Consider the following 22,138-nt stretch of genomic DNA (forward strand, 5'->3'; position numbering starts at 1 on the left):
TTACAAGAGTTTACCTATTTAATTTACATAGTATTTATTGTGTTTTTATTCTTTTTCATTAGTATTGTAAGTCACATAATAATCGGAAAAGTGTTGTACATTGTTTTGGGGTTTTGTATTTCTTCTGTTGACGCTTTTGTCATAAAAATAACCCTGACATGCATTGTGGGGGGGGGGGGGGGGGGGGGGGGGGGGGAGAGGGGGAGACAGTTTTATTCAGTGGTAATCTGACAGTATCTTCCAAAATGCTTATTTAACATCTCCATCAATGTGCATTTACACTGTCACTAAATAAATAGACACTTTTTTCTTTTGTTTTATTTCTAGAGGAACAGTTTTTTGGCACTGGGAAAGTACCCCTTAATGAACCACCATTATACTTTAGACCCTTGATATTTACTTTGCAGTTTGTGTCTTGCAGACATAAACTGCAAAACTTAATGTAAATGCACAAAGTGGACCGTTCATCTTACAAAGCAACAAATGTATTAGATTGCCTTATTAGATCTTTTTAGAAACAATAAAACACAATTTAGTTGAAATCTGCCAAAACCTGATATTATTTATTATGCAACTAACAAATCATGATTTTATATCCAAATGTGAGCTGGTACACTAGACTTCTCTGAGAAGCTTAACATTCAAGATGCAAGTAAATAACTGCACCTGGGTATTTTAATCAAAAAACATTGATGTGCATTATTAACAATATAATTTTGATGAAAGAGCATGTGTATATTGGTGGATTATTTACTATAGAAACTTTGTAAAAATGTATTTATTTTAATTATTAGTACTGTTTAGGGCAGCTCTGGCTAAACCTTATACTGGGTGGTGGTTTAATAAATTTGTTAGCCACTGTATATCAGCTCAACACAGTGGAAGCAAAGGATATAATAGATGTTGGTTGCACACAGATGTTTTGCTTTGGGAGCAACTTGAACAATTGAGTTAAATTAACACTTTAAACCATAAAGCAATTGCGTTAAATACACCTAAGATGCTTACATAAATCCAAGAGATGGCCCGTGTCCTTTTTTCAATGTATGCGTATATGCTTTTAATTTACCCGAAATAAACAGAGCAATAAAATATTGCATCTTGAGATGTAAAAGTGAAAGACTACACCATTTCTATCTGGGGACACTGGCTTTCGGAAATGTGCTCATAGTTAGCTTGGAGTCCCAACAATTAATTGATGTGTAATTCATGTACCTTGGACTTGTATGGACAGAAATGGACTTTTACCATACCCTTATTTCTGAGAGTATAATAGGGTAAAGGTAACAGTAGCAGAAAGAATAAAAAACTGAGAAAGTAATAAGAAAACATGAAAAAGATGGAGACGCCTTTAGCCTTTGTTCCTTTTTCTTAAAACCCATTCATTGCCCTACACCTCACCATTTAAATCATTTATCTGCCCTAATGCCAGTTCCCTCTGTCAGTCTGTCATTCCCCTCCTCCCCCTCTCTTCTCATGCTCCATCATCAAAAGTCTCGGCATCGTGACATTCTGTCCGTTTCCCTAACTTCTTCATCCATGACTCATCCATGTTGAATTTGCTTTGGGAACACCGCAGTGGGAGAGATTTAGGGAAAAGGCCGTGCTCTGATGTTGGCAACTCTGAAATGAGCCGTCGTCAATGTTTGTCTGTAGTCTGGTCCTTTAAGAGTCTGCCGCCATCCCAGGAGCAACCCTTGATCGCCCACGCTCTGTTCAACCCTTATCCCGTTTCTCTTGGCCCAAACGGCGACCTTTCCTTCCACCGGGATTCAAAGCACACGTCAGTCTCTTGTCTGATTCCCAAAACAAATGACTAATCATGTCAGAATGTTGCCTTTTTTATTACTCTTTAATTAGAGCTCTAACCTCTGCCTTGAAAGCCCTTTCACATCATCACAGTAATAACAACAGGTTTTCTGCATGTACCCTGACATACATGTTGTACAAAGTCAAAATCAAGGACTTAAAAGTAAAATATTAGTAATTAATAGGCTTTTAAATGTATTTATTAATATTATTAAATCACATAGCAACACAGTTGGTCATGAATCTAATGAAAAAAACATTTAAAAATAGGTTTTAACATCCAGAGATTTTCCATAAAAGCCATGCTATATATGCTGTAATGTCAAATAATATTTCTTGGCCTCTTTCTTTACATGAAGCCATTAAAGTAGAGCTCAAACTAAATGGCACAGTAGAGAACAATTACATCTTGCCCAATAGTCATTGACCCTTGAAAGACTCTTTCCATTTTTCTAGTGGTTGTATTTTTTTCAGTCAGGAGCCTATTAAATGGTTTCACCCTGGCCGATGGAAACACATCTAAGTCACCTCTGAGTTTTTGCGACATTTCAAAACTTTGCTCAAAATTCAGTTGACAGTTGGATGGAAACTAGTGAAATGACCAGTGAGCCACTGATTCCATCGTCACTTTGCCTCACTTTCACCCTTTCACCGACCAGCTCAGTGCCAACACCTCCTTTTGATTTACTCCCCCCCACCCCCCTCCGCTTTTCTCCCACTGTTTCCTTTATGTCTTTGACAAGTCCTTTACTCAGATCTGCTACTGTCACAGGGAAATTAGCTGCTGTTTCCAACCTTTTTCAACCTCTTTTTCTGATTTCCTCTGACCTTTTACTGTCTTTGGGTAGCATCTGTCAGCAGAGACAGTTCCCAGCCCTTGCTCTGACCTGAGGAAAATTTGCTTACTCTTCTTCTCAGCCTTGGCTTTGTGCTCCCCTCATTTTGTCACCTTTCTGTTTCTGTTTCCATCTCCTCCCGCTGCTGCAAAAACCTTTTTGGTTACATCACCAATTTAGCACACTGGTGTGCCACTCATATGAAGGTGGACAAGAAAATGACATTCGAAAAGGGCTAAATATTTGAGAACAAGCGAAAAGAGAGACTTTGCTAAAAAAATAAATAATCTGGCATAAAATGGGAGAATAAAATTTATTGTCTGGAAGAGTAATGCAATCCACTAGAGAATAAGTAAATACCACAACGATTTTCTTCATCAGAATGAATGAAAATGTTCACCGCATGTATTATTGTCTAAGGTCTTTACCTTACAATATGAAGCGCCTTGAGCCAACTGTTGTTGTGATTTGGTACTATATAAATAACATGGAATTGAATTGAACTTCAGTGTGGCCAGTTCCCCGCTATCACTATAAAAAAGTCAAAATTAAGAAAGACCTTTTTTTTTCTTTTTTTAAACATGTTTTTATCATCATATTGTACGAGACTCCTCAGACCAGACAATGTCCTTCCAATCTTCTAGTGTCCAGTTTTGACAATAGAAGCTTGTGTGAATTGTAGCTTCCATTTACTGTTCTTAGCTGACATAAGTGACACTCGGTATGGTCTTCTGCTACTGTAGCCAATCTTCTTGTGCATTAAGAGATACTATTTTGCAAATCTTCATTTGCAAAATAGAAAAAACCCTGGTGATTATTTGTGTTACAGCTCAAAGCAGTCCAGCTGTTCTCCTCTGACCTCTGGTATCAGTGAGGCATTTTTACCCCTAGAAGTGCCGCTCACTGCATATTTTCTCTTTTTCCTAACCACTCTCCATTTGGTCATCCTAGTAGATCAGCAGTTTCTGAAATACTCAGACCAGCCTGTCTGTCACCAATTACCATGTGACATTCAAAATCATTTAAATCAGCTTCATTTTGATGATAAGTTTGAAGTACAGCTAAATGCATGGGTTTGCTGTCAGACAAAGCGTCCTTTGGCTTTGCCACTATGATGCTTCAGCTGCAACAGTGTTTGAATAAAATAAGTTTGAAAACACCACAAAGTTCACATAAAACTTACTTTATATTATCGGGCTAAATACATGGTTTAAACATGATGAAGACAAAGGCTGTGTTAGATAGACATGATAGCAATATGCTCTGTCAACACGCAATGATTAGCACAAAGATAATGCTATGCTTTGCTAGCAATGCTAATATCAAAGCTAATATTTCTCCATTTACTATTTTACAACTGTAATAATCTGTGTGGAGTTGCATGCATTTTGTGTTTCCTACCGTTTTGTAAGATTTATTAGCTCCAGTTTTAGCAACGCAGACATCTTTGAACTTGAAAAAGGCAGGAGGCATGGCACAGTCAGGACAGTGTTAATGCTCTGGTTTGAAACATGCAAACAAATGACACTAAGGCTACGTGCACACTAATGCCTTTTTGTTTAAAAACGCATCGTTTTCTCTCCGTCTTGGCCTCTCGTCCACACTGAGACGGCGTTTTCGCTCATGGAAAATGCAGCGTTTTCAAAACGCTCTCAAAAACGGATACATTTGAAAATGGTGCTTTTGCGTCGCAGTGTGGACAGTGAAAACGCAGACTTTGTAAAACGATGATCCATGTTAGTCATATGATGCAGTCATGTGACCAATTAAACTAAGCTAGCGGAGGGCATTACACAGCAGTTGTTTTGTGTTTATACTTTATACTTTTGTTATACTCGCAGCAACAACTCCACCTCATTGTTAGTCCATTTGAAAAACTCGGTGCCTTTCCTCGACATTTTGCCGCAACGTTTCAAAGAGCCGGAAAGTAAATAAGCGGCAGACAGAAATGAGGCAGGTCGAATCTTCTTGCATTTCATGCATGCGCAGTACTGGAACGTAAGCAATTTCGTCCGTTTCAATGTGGACACACAACTCTGTGAAAACGACTGAAAATGCTAGTGTGGACGCGGAGTGTTTTCAGATGAAAACGCTGTTTTTTAAAAAAAATCTATCCAGGCTAGTGTGGACGTAGCCTAAAGGGTTATCATTGCATTTAAATGTGACACCAAGTCCTAATCAAGCATTCAAACATGAGCAAGAGTCAGTTGAAGTTTTTTATGTGGTATTTCACTAAGTTCATGTTTGTCACATCTGATTTTTATGCAGGGCACATGATACATGGTTTATATCATTGTGTTCAATGACCTTAAAGTTAATACAGGCTAGAAGAATGGCCTGTATTTGTATAGCGCTTTACTAGTCCCTAAGTACCCCAAAGCGCTTTACACATCCAGTCATCCACCCATTCACACACACATTCACACACTGGTGATGGCAAGCTACATTGTAGCCACAGCCGCCCTGGGGCGCACTGACAGAGGCGAGGCTGCCGATCACTAGCGCCACCGGGCCCTCTGACCACCACCAGTAGGCAACGGCTGAAGTGTCTTGCCCAAGGACACAATGACCGAGACTGTCCAAGCCGGGGCTCGAACCGGCAACCTTCCAACTACAAGGCGAACTCCCAACTCCCAACTCTTGAGCCACGATCGCCCTTTCTTAGAAGAAAGAGTATAATGTTAATGCTAGTGCACAGCTTGTAACACTCTAAAAGTTATCGAGCACTAAAGTGATTATAGCAATTTAAAAAAAACTATTCATGATTTAAACAATTTGGTAAACCAAGTCATAAAACAGCTTTGACTGGTGACATTCAGGAACAAGAGCTGTGATTGCCACTGTGGTTTCTAGTGGGTGCTGTTGTCTTACATCAGCCTTTACCTCATCTCCTAATTTTTCCATTTTACCTTCTTTGTACTGTCCTTTTCAATCCACACAGTGATGTTCTCTCAAACCTTGGGCTTACTCCACTGCTTCCACACTCTGACCACTCATTTCACATCTTTGCTTCTGCCCTGTAACAGACAGCAGAACTGGTTAGTTTTGCTTCTGTCACAAAGACACCGCTGTTACCACCCTTGTTATGACTTCGTCTGTCTCTTGGCGTCTCCTTTCCCACCGCCTTCCATCTCCCTTGGTATTGGGTGCATTTCCAAACTTGTCTTTCTCTGTTGAGAACAAGCCAGCTATTTCTTAGTCAGAACCAATGGCTTTTTTGAGTCTCTGCTTCATGGTAGATGTCAGTAAAAGTTCAAAGTGTTATTTTGAGCTTTTTTAAAAGAAAGAAAAATAAAATGCAAACTGTTAAATGGTGATTTTGAGAAGGTGACCTTTAACGTTTTGATCGAGAAAGGTTTGCTATTTTCTGTCTTTTTTTTCATGTAAGGTTAATTTAGCTAAACTTTATATCAAAAACGTAATTTTTAAGTACATTTTCTATAAGTGATATGATTTAATCATATCGTGGTTTAATCAGCAAGGTATCTGTTTAGTACCTGTGTGTATCCTATACATTATTAACTGTATATGCTTTGCCAGAGCCTTTTTCTCCACGCTCTGCCTTGCCCTTTTGGGTTTGGTGTTGAAGTATTGAAATGAATCGCTGTTTCCAGACCTTTCATTCATTTACATCACCCCCGTCGTCGGTATGTTTCCACAGTTTCTGCCCCCATTCCTACTTTTCCAACTCTTTCACCTCTCTCCTTTCACAGCATTAACCGTACACCCTTCATTTCATCCAACACAACCCCCTTGTTTCTCCTCATTTCCTAACAATCCTCTTTCCTCCCCTTCCCAGTTTAATAACAAAGTAAATGGAAAGCATCTCATTGCTTTCACAACCTTTCTCCTCCCTCTTTCAATTCATTTTGAAAAAGTGCTTGCAAGACCACTGTCTTAGTTTCTGCATAACTTGAAAAAAACATTTACAAGAAAGAAACAACAGCCTTTTGTATAACAACAATCTTCCAATAATGAGATTTGGGAGTGCACATGTTCCCCCGGCAACAGGTTGTTATCACAGGGTCACTGGCTGGTCTGTTGGACTGCATAAGTGGAGACTTTAGCAAGCATTTCACCAGCAAATCCCATTAACATCCAACAGCCACTCGCAACTGGTTGGGGAATATGTGTTTTTCCCTCACAGATGGTTGCCAGATGGTCACAGATCAGTCTCTGTGCCTGTGTGACTGGAGCTCATTTCAGTCTATCCTACTTTTTCATCATAATTGTTACAGATGCGAACTTTCAAACACAAAAGTGACTGGTGTCACAACCTGTAGCTGGTGACAAATATGAGATTTCAATTGGCTGCCTCTTTCACATACTAGATTGTGACTTTCCAGAAGTTGATAAGCTGAAGAAAGTCAATGAATTTGACTGAGTTAGTGAAGTAGAAAATCATCACTAATGAAAACAAATTAATCTAGTCGTGCTTTGGACCCATTGAATTCTCACACATGTCTCTAATGTGAAAAAAAAAAACTTGATAAATTTGATAATGTCTTAAAAACTGAACATGAATTAGATGTAAACGCCACTGTTATTCTTATATATTGATGGGCTCTTTAGCTTTGCATGATTCACAGCTTAAAATAAGCCTTGTGTATCTTTTACTGGACCTCAATTCATCCATGTTTGATTTCTCCCCATTTTGACCAACTTTATTGTGATTGGCTGCCCCTCATAAAAGGCTTGAACATCAGGTGGTCTCCTCTGTGGACACTTTGCAAGGCAGTGGACTTCAGTGAAGTATAACAGGAATGATTACTCAGCCGTGGTGCCTCCAACTGCCTGTGTCCTTGTCTGCAACAGAGTATAATTGAGGCCTTGGGGATATCCCCTCTCTATGACATCATGCAGATCCAAGACTTGGAAAACCTCAGTCTGAAGGCTGAGCTTTTGGCTCACAGGGATTACTTTTACATACTCTGACCTCATTATTTGAAATTTTAAACATGTTGATTGCGATAGATCCAAAAAGCATTTTCTTTCTCATTCTCTGCGTTTACATTCACAGCCCCTCTTCTTCTTTCTCTTTGTCTAGTCACCAATTTTCATTGGCTCTGATGTTTTCATGTTCACTACTCTAAATAGTAAGCATATGATATGTCCAAGCGTCTCTTCCTTTTATTCCTTTCTGAATCTTCTGTAATTTAAAATATGTCCTTCATTCTGTCATCTCCACATCCTGTTGCGCTGTGGACTTTCATCCATCTCTGCCCCTCTTTTACACTCTCTTAAATGTCCTTTCTTTTTTTTTACTCCTACCTCCTTATTCTGCTTTTCCTCTTTCTCTTTTTTTACCCCAAACGTATCTATTACTTTGTAACTTGTGAGTCAGCTATTAAAATAAACCTATTTTAGGGCTAAATAAACTCCTATCCCGCTCTGCTCTTCCTCCTCAGGTGTATGACCGGGAGCTGGAGAAGATCGAGGATTTTAAAGGACTCTCTGATTTCTGCCAAACATTCAAACTGTACAGAGGAAAGACTCAAGATGAAGGAGAAGATCCCTCAGTGGTGGGAGAGTTCAAGGTAAATGCAAAGTTTAAAAGTTGTTCGGTCGAGTCTCACTATCTGCCATTTTCTTCTAGTCGCCACATTGTTGCAGCCTGATGTGAAGTTACGTATCACGAACATATCACATGCTAAATTATGCCTAGAGCTTATCTCGATTCATTCATCTTTGTCGGTACTTATTAATTCAAAAGCTTCCTTTACACCACTTGACATCTACTTCTTTAACTCTCAATCCCTCAACCCCTCTCTCTTATGAACCAGGGCATGTTTAAGATCTACCCCCTGCCAGATGACCCCGGTGCCCCTGTTCCCACAAGGCAGTTCAGAAAGCTGCCTCCCAACGGCATCGAGGAGTGCTTGGTCCGAGTCTACATCATCCAGGCTCATGGACTCCAGCCCAAAGACCCCAATGGGAAGGTATAAGGGGAGAAAGGGAGAGAAATGTAGAAGAGGATGGCTAGAAAATGTAACCAGAATTAGGTACTCGTGGTTAGGATACTCATTAAGGTCAAGGTCAAAAGATTTCTACAAAGGAGGGTATAAGTGATACCAAGTAAATGGAAGATGACATGAGTTAACAGAAAGCTTGTTGTTTTCAGTGTGACCCATATGTGAAGATCACGCTGGGGAAGAAGTCAGTCAACGACCATGAAAACTACATCCCCTGTACACTGGACCCAGTCTTTGGAAAGTACGTACACCAATGCCCCTTTGATCTGTCCCTCTTCCCCCCCTTTCTGTCTATCTGTGCCTAAAACCAAAGGTCTGGACTTCCCCGATCTTGCCGACTCGGAGGCGATCCACAGACTTTCAGAGTCTCTGGTCTAGAGACAGGCTTCCTTAAACTTCACTCTTCTATCCTCTGTTATTCCATGTAAACCAGCACACCCTGGCACATATTTCATATTACTTGACATTTTCAGTGCCAAAAACCACAATGGTTCACGGGGAACTGAATACCTACTCATGGGTTCCTGTTAATTGATGAATTGTTTTATATCGAATGTCTTAATATCAATAAAATGTTAAAAAAACAAAATACAGAACAGAAAATATACCATGAGAAACTATTTATTACACAATTTACACAAAAAGGGGTAGGATGAAGTGTACCCATGTTGCACTGTTGTCACGTATCATGTATAAAGGTCCCAATCTGTCCCCAAGTTAAAAGGATGTGGATTCAGCCTGTATCTAACTGTGCCACAAATCTTTGTGTATGTGTAGAGGGATGAAGGTTGTATGTCCCGGCTGATTCCTAGTTTGGACAAAAATAATAATAACTGAGGATGGAGTACAAAAACTTTTAAATGTTATTCTTTAACTAAACTGAAGTTTAAATTCCCAGCACTCTGGGAATGATTATGCTCATTTCCACATCCTCATGTTTATTCTTGAGCTCTACTAGAGTCGCTTTGCAAACTGCAAATATTTGTTAATCTTATATTAGGACTTGTTCCTCTGTCTGTTTACCTCTAGCTGTTTTACTGCCCTTCATTTTAAGGCCACCTCCTTGTTAAGCTAACTTTCCTGTGATTGGATGTCCTTTACAAACAGAAGGTTTGGGTGGGGCTATTGTGCTCACAGACAGAGCAGGTTCCCTCTAATGACTACATCCACTCTGACACCATACAGAGCCTAAGAGCAGACAAAAACTGCCTGAAACCCGAGCATTGTGCTCACAGGGATTACTTATACATATACAGAATTTATTATTTGAACCTTTGCTCATTTTCCATGTTTAATATCAACTTATACATAAGGATAATTAAAAGTTATTTGAAAAAAAGTAATCAATTGGTGGTCGCTAAAGCAAATAGACTTTTTTTGGAGACTAATAAAACCAGCTGAGTATGAGACATCATCAGCAGGTGGCCTCTTTGCTTAGTTGGTAATCCAGCTCTGGTGATTGCTGCATACATTTAGCATGAAGCAGTGTTATAGAGAACTTTTGTATAATTTTATTCAAGCTTCTCTCTATCTTTTTAGAGCTAATAAAATAAAATGACTTTAAAAGAAGCTGACAAAATGAAAGGTCAAAGAGGGTACAATAATAAAACATGGATTCTTAAAATAATTAAAAGAAAATCAAATGTAAAATGTTCATAAAACAAAAAAAAATGTTCTTGATTAAAAAACCCCAACTAACTATCCTCTAACTATTCTATTCCACTTATCCTCATTCAGTTTCACAGTGGGCAGAAGCCTATCCCATCTACAATAGGGCGAGAGGCGGGGTACACACTGGTCAGGTCGCCAGTCTGACCCAGTTCTAACACAGACCCACAACCATTCAAACCTATGGGCAATGTAAAATAACCATTTAACCTAACCCCACTAAGTGTATGTCTTTGGACTGTGAGAGTACCCAGAGAAACCAGACAGACACAGGGACAGCTCTGCAAACTCATCACAGAAAGGACCCAGCCAAATAACTCAGACCTTCTTCATTGTGTAGCAGCAGTGCTAACCACCATGCTGCTGTTCTGATTTTTTTTTTTAAGAAATCTCTTTATCTGCCTGCTACATGAGCCTTTTTCGTAATGCATTGGAAACTGAAGTCAGGGCAGCTTCCGTGCAGCTTTTCCTTTTCAAATGTATTCAAATGTAATGTCTTACATGATGATGATCATGATCCAGTCTAAATACATGACTCAGAATTATTTCCATCAGCGCACATACTGAATTCACTCTATGTCACTCTTTCGTATGCTTGTTACTCTATTTTGTGTCCTTCGCCCTTATGTGTGTTTTCTTGCCAGTAGGGGTCACTGCACACAAACCAATCAGAGCACCAGACCACAGTAGAGCAGAAACTTGGTGCACATCAGAGCTCCGACTGCTGGCTGTAAACTGCTCTCAGTCAGTGTGACAAGTCAGTGCACACCAGAGTTCTGCTAAAATGTCTTTCCATAGACTCATGAAGACAGCAGCAGGGGGATAGGCTTGACAAATGTCCTAGCAGACCAGCACACATTACTCGTCACAGGAGTGAAACTTAAGAAGTTCCTTCAAGTGGATGTGCAGATTTATGCTCCTTTTCCAGGAGGTTTTATCTGACATTGCATGTTCAGGACATAATTTTGGCCTTAAAAACCACAAAAATTGTATCTGCATTTCAATCACTTCTACATGCATTTAAAATGCGATCACAATTCCTGTCATTGATGTGGTCACACGAACGCGTGAGAGGCCACTGGAAAGCTCCTAATGCCTGAACCAAAGCTGAAAATCCTTTTCTGCTTTCCTTTTCTACAGGATGTTTGAGCTCACATGTTCTCTCCCACTGGAAAAGGACCTTCGCGTGATGCTGTACGACCACGACATGCTCACCAAAGACGAGAAGATCGGCGAGACGGTGATTGACCTGGAGAACCGCTTCCTGTCCAAATATGGAGCCATGTGTGGCCTGCCACAGTCATATCATGTGTGAGGAGACATTATTTTCTGTTTATTAAGCTTAAACTGAATTTCAATTAAACTGATAAAATTAGACCCTGAACTGTTCCAGACGTCACCCAACTGAAATGGATGTGAGAACAAAACCTTTTTTTGTGACAATGATTATAGACAGATATAACAAAATAAATAAAACTTTATTTATATTATTTTTTTGTCTCTCACCTGTTAGATCTGGAGTAAACCAGTGGCGAGACCAGCTGACACCCACGCAGCTGCTATACAGATTCTGTGAGAGAAGAAATCTGCAGAAGCCAGTCTATGAAGACGAAGCAGTCCGCTTCAAAGGAGAACGATACATCGCTGCCGACCTCGGTGAGTGACCATTCCTCACAATTCAACTGAAGTATATAAACACGTGCAATGATAAATCTATACAGTTTGTTATATTGATACATTTATTGTATATAGATATGAAATACTTGAGCTGTACATTGATCAGGCATAAAGTTTAGGGCACTGTCACTGAAACCTCCCACTATTATGGGATGTTGCCGGTCTGCAGTGGTCAGTTTCTATTAGAAGTGGTCCAAGGATGGAACGGTGGTGGACTAGCAAAAGGTTCATGGTCACTGATGCACATGGGCAGCAAAGACCGGCCCGTGTGGTCTGATCCAACAGACGAGCTGCTGTAGCTCAAACTGCTAAAAATGTCGATGCTTGTTGTGATAGAAAGGTGTCAGAATACAGAGAGAGTCACAGTTTGTTGTGTTTGTGGCTACATAGCTGCAGGCCAGTGACCGACTCCTGTCCACCACCGAAAGCACCAACAGTGAATCAGAACGGGACCACAGAACAATGGAAGATGGTGGCCTAGTCTAATGAATCATGTTTTCCGGGTTTGCGCGTTGCTCACTTGGGGAACACCTGGCACCAGGATGCACACAAGCCCACCGAGATAATGTGATGCTCTGGGGAATGTTCTGCTGGCAAACCCTGGGTCCTACCATCCACGTGGATGGTGCTTTGTCACATAACACCTACTTAAGGTGTTAATAGAGTCCCTTGCACAGGGACTCTATTACCACCTCCAAACCCCTTTTTGCCATAGTCCATATTGTTGTTTTTGAGATCTTTTAGCTGACTTCACTTTGTCTAATATAAAAATTTGGTTGATGAAGTATTTAAGTTAAGCAATGAGGACTGGGGAAAATACTTCATAACACAAAGAAGAGCAGTAGTTTACAACCTTAAAGCAGTGAGTGGGAGCAGAGGCAGAGCAGAAGACGTGAAGGTCTCACTTTCAGTTTCACTGTCAAATGATGGCTAAATGCCTAAATAAATAAACAAATCAGGGATGCCATCGTGAAAAACGTAAGAAATCTGATTTGAGAACAGTACAACATTTTTAAATGAGTAAAAGGACTCCACAGATCACATATTAAATGGCGTTCTACCAGCTTTGGTGGACATGTCTCGGTCTTAGCAGCTGTTATACTGTTTGTGTTTTGATTAGAGCGTTGCCGGCTCCGCCAAACACAAACAAGTTTTTCACACAGCTGATTAAGTTGCTTACCAAAAAATAAAAACTGCAGATTTGTACCGTCCACATATTCACGTATGCTCAGAGCCCCTTAAGTACATTTACAGCAAGTAAATCAGTCTGCACTGTATTCCCACTGCACCCATATCCCCCTCGCTCTCTTCTTTTTCTTCCTTTATTTGTGCTTTTCTTCCTCCTTTCTATTCTCTGCTTTTCTTTCTTCATCTTTTCTGTTCTTCTTTCAGTTTGACCCCATGATTCTGCTCTTCACAGCATCCATCACTCCGTCTACATCACCCTCATTTTCCCTCTTGTTGTTTCTTGTTTTTCACTTTCCTTTTACCTCCTTGTCACCGTCCTCTCCTCTTTTCTTTTCTCTCACTCTCATCATTATCTCAAACTTTCTGGCACCTTAATTTCTTTCTGTCTCTGATGTTTTCCTCCTTACGTGTTCTTTTCCACCATCCCCTCTCCATATTTGTTTACATTATTCTTGGGTTGATATTGTTCATTTTCTCTTTTGATTTCAATCTCTATTCTAGTCTAGTTTCAAAGCACATGTTTCCACATGTGCAGATCAGTTTATAAAAATAAAATTAAACCTGATTGGAGCCATCGCCTGTTTCAGGCTCTCCTCGCTCCTTCAATATCCAAGTCAGACCATTTTACCATGGGCATTCAATTTGAGCAACATTCTGTGCCAAACTGACCCATGTTGTGATCACTGGCAATTTTTTGCACGTTTTATTGGAAAAGTTCAGAGTGTTCAAGCCTGAAGGCATTATACATGGTAAATGGACTGAATCCTATATTCTGCTTTTGTACTTTGAGGGTTTAGTATCCTTCCCAAGGCATGCAAACTGGAGCAGCCAAGAATCAAACCACCATCTTTCCAATTAGTAGATAACCTGAGGTACAGTCACCCCCAACAGGCACCAGTAGGTCAAGTAAGTAAGTAAAGTAAAATTTTATTTATATAGCACCTTTCTAGATAAAAAGATCACAAAGTGCTTCACACAGGGATGACAAAGTATAAAACAAAAACAGACAAAAGTTAACAAAATGTAATTCTAAAAAGATGTGTTTTTAGTTGTTTTTTAAAAAAAGGACGACTGAGTCCACAGATCTTAAGCTCAGTGGGAGAGAGTTCCACAGTCTCAGGGCCACAGTGGCAAAAGCTCTATCTCCCTTAGTAGTTTGTAGCTTTATCAGACATCCACAGGGTCAATCACAGCACGCTGTGATTAAGTCTCCCCTCAGGGCTAACAGGGAAGTGTACAGTAGCATCCTGAGGCGTCTAAAGAGCAACTTACCTTAACAGTTACCTGAACTAACACTGTGAGTCAATGTGATCTCAACATTTGGTTTCTTGGAAAAAAAAAATTCTCAAATGAATCGCACCTTACATTTAATATCATCATATTTCTTCTCGGTTTTTGCCTTTCATTCTCCTCCCCTTCATTTGCTCCCCTTCTATCCTTTCGTACTTTCTCCTTGCTCTTCTACTATTTTGCTTCCCCCGTTCAATTTTTCCAACATTTCACTCCTTCTACTCACTTTCTTTTGATGCTTTCTCACCCTCGTCACCCCCTCCTTCCCTGCCCAATGCCTCAGTTTTACCCTCCTCTGCCACTAAAAAAATGGAGGTGTAGAGAAGAAAAAGGAGGTGGGGGAGTGAAACCGCAGGACCACCTGAAGAGTGGAGTGATGAGATAAATATTCAAGATTCATTATCATCCCTGTGTGCACACAAAGCCGACCCACACATATGTTCCATGCAGGCTGCTACGGTGCGGGGGTCACGCTTGTCGTTTTTTTGTTTGTTTTTTTTGGGGGGGGAGGGGGTGATTTATGGTACGTGTGTGTGTGCGTTCTTGTGTGGACGAGCCAACGTCAACATCGTGGTCGTCTCTCGGTTGGTGAGGAGCGCTGCCGCAGCGTTTTCTTTCCACAGTTGCCGCGGTTACTGTGCGTCAGCTTGCTGTCCATCAAACAGGGCTGCTAATTGGCCAAAAGGCCACGATCCTCATCCTCCCCTCATGAGTTTGGCTTTTCTTCGCTCTCTCCACCTCTTCGTCACATTCGTTTGTTTTTTCTTTCTTCTCTTTATTTCTTTTATTCACCTTCTGTCTTGAGTTTCTGCTCTTCTTCCATCATTTGTGCCTCTCTACTTTTTTCGGTTGTATTTTTCTTCCTTTTAATTTTAATATGAATTGCTTCTCTTGTTCTCTTTTCTGTGGGTTTGTTTTCTCAGAAGTCAAATTAAATATCCTACCTCTTTTGGCTTTTTATCTTTCTTATTCACCTCGTCTCATCCCTCCTCTGTGCTTTTGCCTAGTCTCGTCCTTCTGCTTTGCTCCTCTTTCATTTTCCTCTGCTCTCATCTTCACATCTCCCCTCCTCTCCTCTGCCTCCTCAGTCTTTCCTTCCTCTCCTCTTACAGCCGAGGTGACTCCAAGTTTACAGTCATAAACTTTTGACGTTAGCTTGATATTTTCATTTTGCTTGGAAGCCGTGAAGATTTTCCTCATTTGGTTGTGATGCAGAGAGAACAACCAATGCTTTAGAGTGTGTTAGTGTCTCACTAAGTGTGTATGTGCGTATGAATAATGAATTATTCCTAAGTGACCTGCTTGCTTCCCAGTTTGCCCAGTATTCTGGATTTCCATTCTCCACTCTTGAGTGGCCCGGTCCTGTACTTAAACCCTAATCTCTGCGTGTGTGTGTGTCTCTCTGTGTGTGTGTGTCATGTTTTCAGAGGACAAAAATGTGTCCAAACGTCATCTTGGCCCAATTAAGGAGCGACTGTCCCTTCACATCTTGAGAAAACTGGGATTGGTATCCGAACATGTGGAAACCAGACCACTCTACAGCCCGCTCCAACCTGACATAGAGCAGGTAGCACGCACACACACAATCCTGCACTTGTGTGTGTGCTTAAGTCCTTCTCAGTTTTATCCTTTCCCACTTTTTTTTTTCTAAAGCATTTTCTTACCTTTTGTTTGCTTGTCGGTGCTCTCTGTCAGGGGCGTCTGATGATGTGGGTTGACCTCTTCCCCAAGTCTCTGGGACCACCTGGACCGCCGTTCAACATCACGCCACGAAAGGCCAAAAAGTAGGAACACAAACACACAAATATGTCAAGAAAGGCAAATCCATTTCCCGTTCTGGCAACCAAAACAAGTCAGTCAGTATCTGAGGTAATTGAATCTTTTTTTTTCAGGTTCTTCCTGCGTTGCATCATCTGGAACACCAGTGATGTCATCCTGGATGATGTCAGCATCAGCGGGGAGAAGATGAGCGACATTTATGTCAAAGGGTAAGAGGAGCAAATTTAACTTCAAAATAAAGCTAAATAAACTGGGTGAGGGTCATAATAACTGATTCTGTCTTTCAGCTGGCTCGACGGACATGAACACAACAAGCAGAAGACAGACGTCCACTACCGCTCTCTGGGAGGAGAGGGGAACTTCAACTACAGATTCCTGTTTCCCTTCAACTACTTACCAGCAGAGCAGCTGTGCGTCGTCGACAAAAAGGTAACAACGAGCCCAAATACAGCGAAGGACCCAGTGTTTGGTTTGAATAAATTAGACCCACTGGGACATAAAATCCACTGTGGTGAGGCTGTGATTTCATGTCATCGTCATGATCTTTAAGACTAAATTTAGCAATCACTTGACAATAATTTATTATGCTGCATATGCGGTTTAGAAACCAACGAAGAGACGAGTGTTGAAAAGTTTGAAAGAAAGGTGTTCTGGGAATACTTATACTGGGCTTTGAAAGTTGTGTTTGGACACTGATACAATTAGGCTACCAATCTACATTTTCCCATTCAGTAAGTGGTGAGTAACTAATGCACTTTCTGTGAACTAACCTTTCAAGTTAATGTGAGGATTCTCATTTGGAAATGCCATCCATCCAGCTTGTTGTAACTTCGCCAGGGTTTGATTTTAGCATCTGACCACCAAAGTAGAGGAAATGCAGGGACGAGCTACCCCTCAGTAGTTAAAGCACATGTACTTCACAGCGCACCACACAAGTAGATTAAAAACCACAGAGAAGTCAGAATATTAGGATACTTTAACTTAAAACCGAGAAAATTCTGAGTGACCTGATGACATTTTTAAGAGTAGTGTTGTTGCTACTATGCTAACTAATCTATGCTTCAATAACATTTTAAATTAATACTATTCCTGAAAATCATCCTGGAGCACAGATATTCCTGACATACTTGAAGTTTTGAACATCAAAACACAGGGATAATGAGGTGTTTATAGTTTGTTACAATAATGAAATATTCACAGGCATCAAGGGTTAGGGTTGAGGTGGGATCTACAGAAATGCAGAAATAATGTGCAAATTATTATAGAAAATGTATTCTATAGAGCAGCGGTCCCAAACCCCGGGCCACAGACCGGTACGGGTCAATGAGTCGCTTGGTACCGGGTCGCAAGATTTGAGGCTTGGGTGTGAAATTTATGGTTTTCAGGGTTTTTATTGTTAACTCGGTTTCCCTGGGTCTTTTCCTGTGTTGTAGTTGTGAGTCCTATTTTGAAAGAACTATTTACATGTTACCATAGTGACCAGAGAGCATTAAGGGGCAGAGGATGTTACTCTCAATGTTGTTCCCACATTTCAGGAGGACGCTGCATTTTTTGTGTTGGTCATATCATTTTATTTTGTTGTATTTATTCGCGACACCTTGAAGGCCGGTCCGTGAAAATATTGTCTGACATTAAACAGGTCCGTGGCACAAAAAAGGTTGGGGACCGCTGCTATAGAACAACACATATTTGGAAGGAATGCCTGAGATGTATTGTAATCAGAGATGGGCAGTAACGCGTTACAAGTAATGCCTTACTGTAATCCGATTACTTTTTCCAAGTAACGAGTAAAGTAAGGGATTACTATTGCAAAAAAGGTAATCAGATTATTGTTACTTTCCCGTAAGCACGCTGCGTTACTGCATTACTAAAACCGTGATTTTTTAAATTTTTTGCGAGAATGTCTCGTGACAATGACGTAAGCGAGTGCGATGTTCGTGACAACAGCTGTGTGCAGATCAACAGCGGATAATATATCGAGTGCGCGAGAGAGTATGAGCGTGCAGCGTTTAAAGTGTGGAAGTACTGACCTTACTCTGAGTTTGATTCCATAAAAAGTGACAAAAACATTAGCGTCCGATGTAGGAAGAAAACTTCTCTTTACAGCGGAAAAAACCCTAAATGTCCGAGCAAGCACCGAGTGCGCTACCACGTAATGGGAAATTCACAGAGAAACTCGCGGATTCTTCAACTGACTGCTGCGGCACACCTGCACCAGGGTAAACCTCCGCCTACCCCACTCCTGCTTTACAGGTGAAAATAGAACAAAAAGACCGCTGAGTCTTTGACTTTATTTATTTTCTGCTGTGTTTTACTTGCATCTATTTGAAAGAGTGAGTGTAAACACACACACACAAAAAAAAATATTTTATGTGCTGGAATGTGCAGAAAATAGGTTTAAATGTTAAACAAATTTCTTCCAGTCAGAGAATGTTGCAAATTTTTGCTTGATGCATAAAGTTAAAAGATTAAAACTAATAAAACAAGTTTTAAAAAGAGACTTTTCCATTTGATTACATTTTGTATGATGGATTGTAGAAAAAGTAGAATTGGGCTGAAAGATCTATCGCTTTATTACCTATTCAGGTTGTAAAGCGTGTTTTAAAAAAGTAACTAAGTAATTAATTACTTTTAAAAAGAAGTAATCAATAAAGTAATGAGATTACTTTTTTGGGGAAGTAATCAGTAATTAGTTAATGATTACTTTTTTCAAGTAACTTGACCAACACTGGTTGTAATATACCTTACTTTGTCATAAAGTGATGCAGAAAATTTACAAAATGATTCATAAAAGTTTGCAAATATGCAGAAAATTTATTGTCTGACCTGAAAATATCCGGATGAAGAAACCCCCACCTCCTTACACGCATACTCCAGCCTATGTATTGATAACATTCAGTTCCTGCAAACAGGAACTGTAAACTTGTTCAGTTATAATGAAACAAAACCTCGCTACAAGCCCCTTGCCCAAAAAACATCCTCAAAATTAGTTGAATCTTATCACCAGTTAGTTTCTATGAGCTGGAGACATGTGGCAAAACCATCACACCCAACATGAGCCAGTGCACAAAGTTCGGTCAGGGGGAATTTCTGAGGCGGGGTCGTCCCTCCAGAGTCCGCTAATGAATCTACTGTGGCCTTCAGTTAACAAAAATAATGATGTGACAATTTAACAAGAAAGAGTTGTGAGTTAAATGTTGTTGAATCTCTGAGACTCAACAATAACACTGAGTGAAGAGCTAAAATAACATCACTCCCGAAAACTGGAATAACAACACGGCTGTCATTTGCTTTTCTTGGCATGAGCCGGAGGCTCTTTAGCCGCTCGCGGCCGACATGTTTTACGACGGCGTTCTCTCGCTTGCAGCAGCATCTTCAATCAGCGAGCGGCTGAACAGACGAGAGGGAGTTTTAAATGAAAAACTCCGCTGGGCGGAGAGAGCCTCAGCTCGAAAACAGAGCTGCGGCCAGAAACTGAGTTTATGAAGCCAGAAACCTCAGCGGTTGGTGATATAATCACTGAGTCACAGGAACAAATCAGCGGCGCTATCAACACTCTGCAGTCTTGCTGTGTGATGGTCGGATGGGGTGTGTGGAAGGAAAAGTCACACTTGTTGTCTTTTCCAGCTTGATTAGTTCAACCATGTCACCATGACGTCTGTTTTTCTGACTTCATCCTTAAAATTCAGCCTTCAATTGAAATGTCGATCTATCATTCAGTTTAACGATTAAAATATTTAAATATACCTTTCGCGTTCCCTCACAGCGCAGTGTGATATCTGAAGTGTTCTCATTGTTTCTGACCAGAACTCCAACCCACTCCGATTGACTCGCACATAAACCAAAGGACTGAAAGTCAAGTAGTGACGGAGCTGTCAATGCACAATTCTGTGTGGTAACTGGGAATGTGATTTCTAGGCAAATTAATTAAAAAACAAAAACAGATTAGTCATTTTGGGGAGATTTCCCTGAATTTTAACACTTTGGATTGCCAAAACCTTTGGTGCCTCACCGATCATTTGCATAATGGGAGGACAGCGGACGAAATGTAGCCTCAATGCTCAATAATCCAGGTAAAAAAATCCGAGAGATTTGATTCAGTTTGTCTGAACACCACACTTTCAGCGGGAGAAACATTTCATCACTCGTCCATTTGGATGAGTGATGAAATGTTGTTGTACTGAAAACCTTTCATCCACACAAACTGAATCAGATTTCTGGGTAGTCTTGTAAGGGAGCTGGATTCCCATGAGTACATCAGGCAAGGATGCATTGATCTGAGTTTTTCCAGCTTAAATCTGATACAGGTATCTCCCAGTATGGAGAACTGATCCAATACCAGTGTTAAATCGATCATTTGTATTCCTCGGTGCAAACAAGAGACGAGGCATTATAAGAGGCATTATTAAGCATCACAGGCCCATTAACATCACTAACAGAGGTCATTAAAATATTTTCCTAGCAGCAGATCAAGTATATTAGTAAGACAGCATTGCTCGCCGGTGAAAGCAAACAAATTTATCCAAACTGGAATATTCTCCATTTTTCTTCACAATCAGTGGCGTTACCTTGGCCTGCAGTAAGGCTGAGAAGGATGTTGGGATTGTTAACGAGGATATGTCTTTCAATGTCTGCAACAAATATGTGCATTTGTGCAACATCTCTAAAATTAGAAACTTACTGACTCAGAGTGATGCTGAAAAACTAGTTAGTTCAGGTTAAAATACTGAAAAACCATCAGCTGATCCAAAATCCTGAAGAGAGAGTACTGACAGGGAGCAGAAAGAGAAAGCACATTGACTCTTTTTGATTGGCTCCACTGGAGACTCACTTGAGCTACACCCTGTAGGCACACCAGCAGTTTGAAAATATTACCGCCCTTTGAAGCACGACTGACCAATAACATTGCTCCAGTGCTTTTGTTTTAGGTGTTTCAAATTCTTTAATTAACTATTTTGAAATTGATTTCCCGTGCATGCCTTGTTTGCACAGATTTTCCATATCAAACTCTTTGACAGTGTTTAAGACATTTACACACCTGTGAAATTTTGCCACTGTAAGTATAATTGTTTTGTTACTGAAACGTGACAATGCCCAAAGAACAAAGGCACACTAGCTGAATTTATTTATGCTGTATGTAGTTCAGCTCCATCATCAATTCAAATAGAATCTACAGGGGACGATGAGTCAAGGAAGTTGGAGAGAAGACAAAACGAGTTTCTGCACTAAAAGACAAGCTGATGGCTGCTGATTGCTGCTGCTAGATACTGCAGACAGCAGTTTGACACACACACACCCACACACACACACACACACACACACACACACACATATAGACGTCCCACCCTGACTTGTGACAGCTGTGAAGTGATAACTTGGATGGAGTTTGTGGATGAAGTGAGCCAAGGAGCTTACAAAGCTTTAGGAGCGACACACGCACACACAGAGGGTGTAGTGTGTTTACTGTAACAGGCTGGCGCTGGCGACTACCTAACCCTGGCACGTGTATGTACGGACAGAGTAGAGCTGTGGAGACCTGGCTTCTGTGGTCTTGTTCCGCTAACAGTAAATAAAGGTCTGTTGTTCTATTCAACTAACTGGCCTCCGAGTTGTCCCTCCAGATGCTAAGAAAATATACAGTGGAACCCCGACTTACAAATACCCCATTTAATGAAAAATTCAAGTTTTGAAGGTACTGAACAGCAATATTTCTGCCCGTGTTATGGCAAAATGCTCGCGTAACGAAATCCGCTGGCTCTGATTGGCTAAGCCTACAATGCCCACAATGCCTTCCGAATCATGTGACAACCCCTTGGCTTTCGTAATTGCGCTTCGCTGTTCCACTTGAACGACGTATTGTTGTTCTAGTTAGCAATTAGCCTATAGCCCATTGTTCAGCATCGCCTCACTCAAAAGGCG

The 22,138-nt window shown here is 40.6% G+C and overlaps 1 protein-coding gene across 6 annotated transcripts in view; it reads left to right on the plus strand.

Annotated features, from left to right (window-relative positions):
* The window catches only part of dysf (dysferlin, limb girdle muscular dystrophy 2B (autosomal recessive)), a 103,707-nt gene that overhangs the window by 70,826 nt on the left and 10,743 nt on the right, over nt 1-22,138 (plus strand). For all 6 annotated transcript variants that reach the window (XM_085147380.1, XM_085147408.1, XM_085147399.1 and 3 more), the window contains 9 exons: nt 8,054-8,182; nt 8,429-8,584; nt 8,767-8,858; nt 11,426-11,596; nt 11,799-11,941; nt 15,868-16,007; nt 16,136-16,224; nt 16,333-16,428; nt 16,507-16,648. In XM_085147380.1, the coding sequence (XP_085003506.1) occupies nt 8,054-8,182; nt 8,429-8,584; nt 8,767-8,858; nt 11,426-11,596; nt 11,799-11,941; nt 15,868-16,007; nt 16,136-16,224; nt 16,333-16,428; nt 16,507-16,648 (1,158 nt within the window). The remainder of the gene's footprint in view (nt 1-8,053; nt 8,183-8,428; nt 8,585-8,766; nt 8,859-11,425; nt 11,597-11,798; nt 11,942-15,867; nt 16,008-16,135; nt 16,225-16,332; nt 16,429-16,506; nt 16,649-22,138) is intronic.

Source organism: Neolamprologus multifasciatus, chromosome 3, assembly GCF_963576455.1.
Source record: "Neolamprologus multifasciatus chromosome 3, fNeoMul1.2, whole genome shotgun sequence".
NCBI lineage: Eukaryota > Metazoa > Chordata > Actinopteri > Cichliformes > Cichlidae > Neolamprologus > Neolamprologus multifasciatus.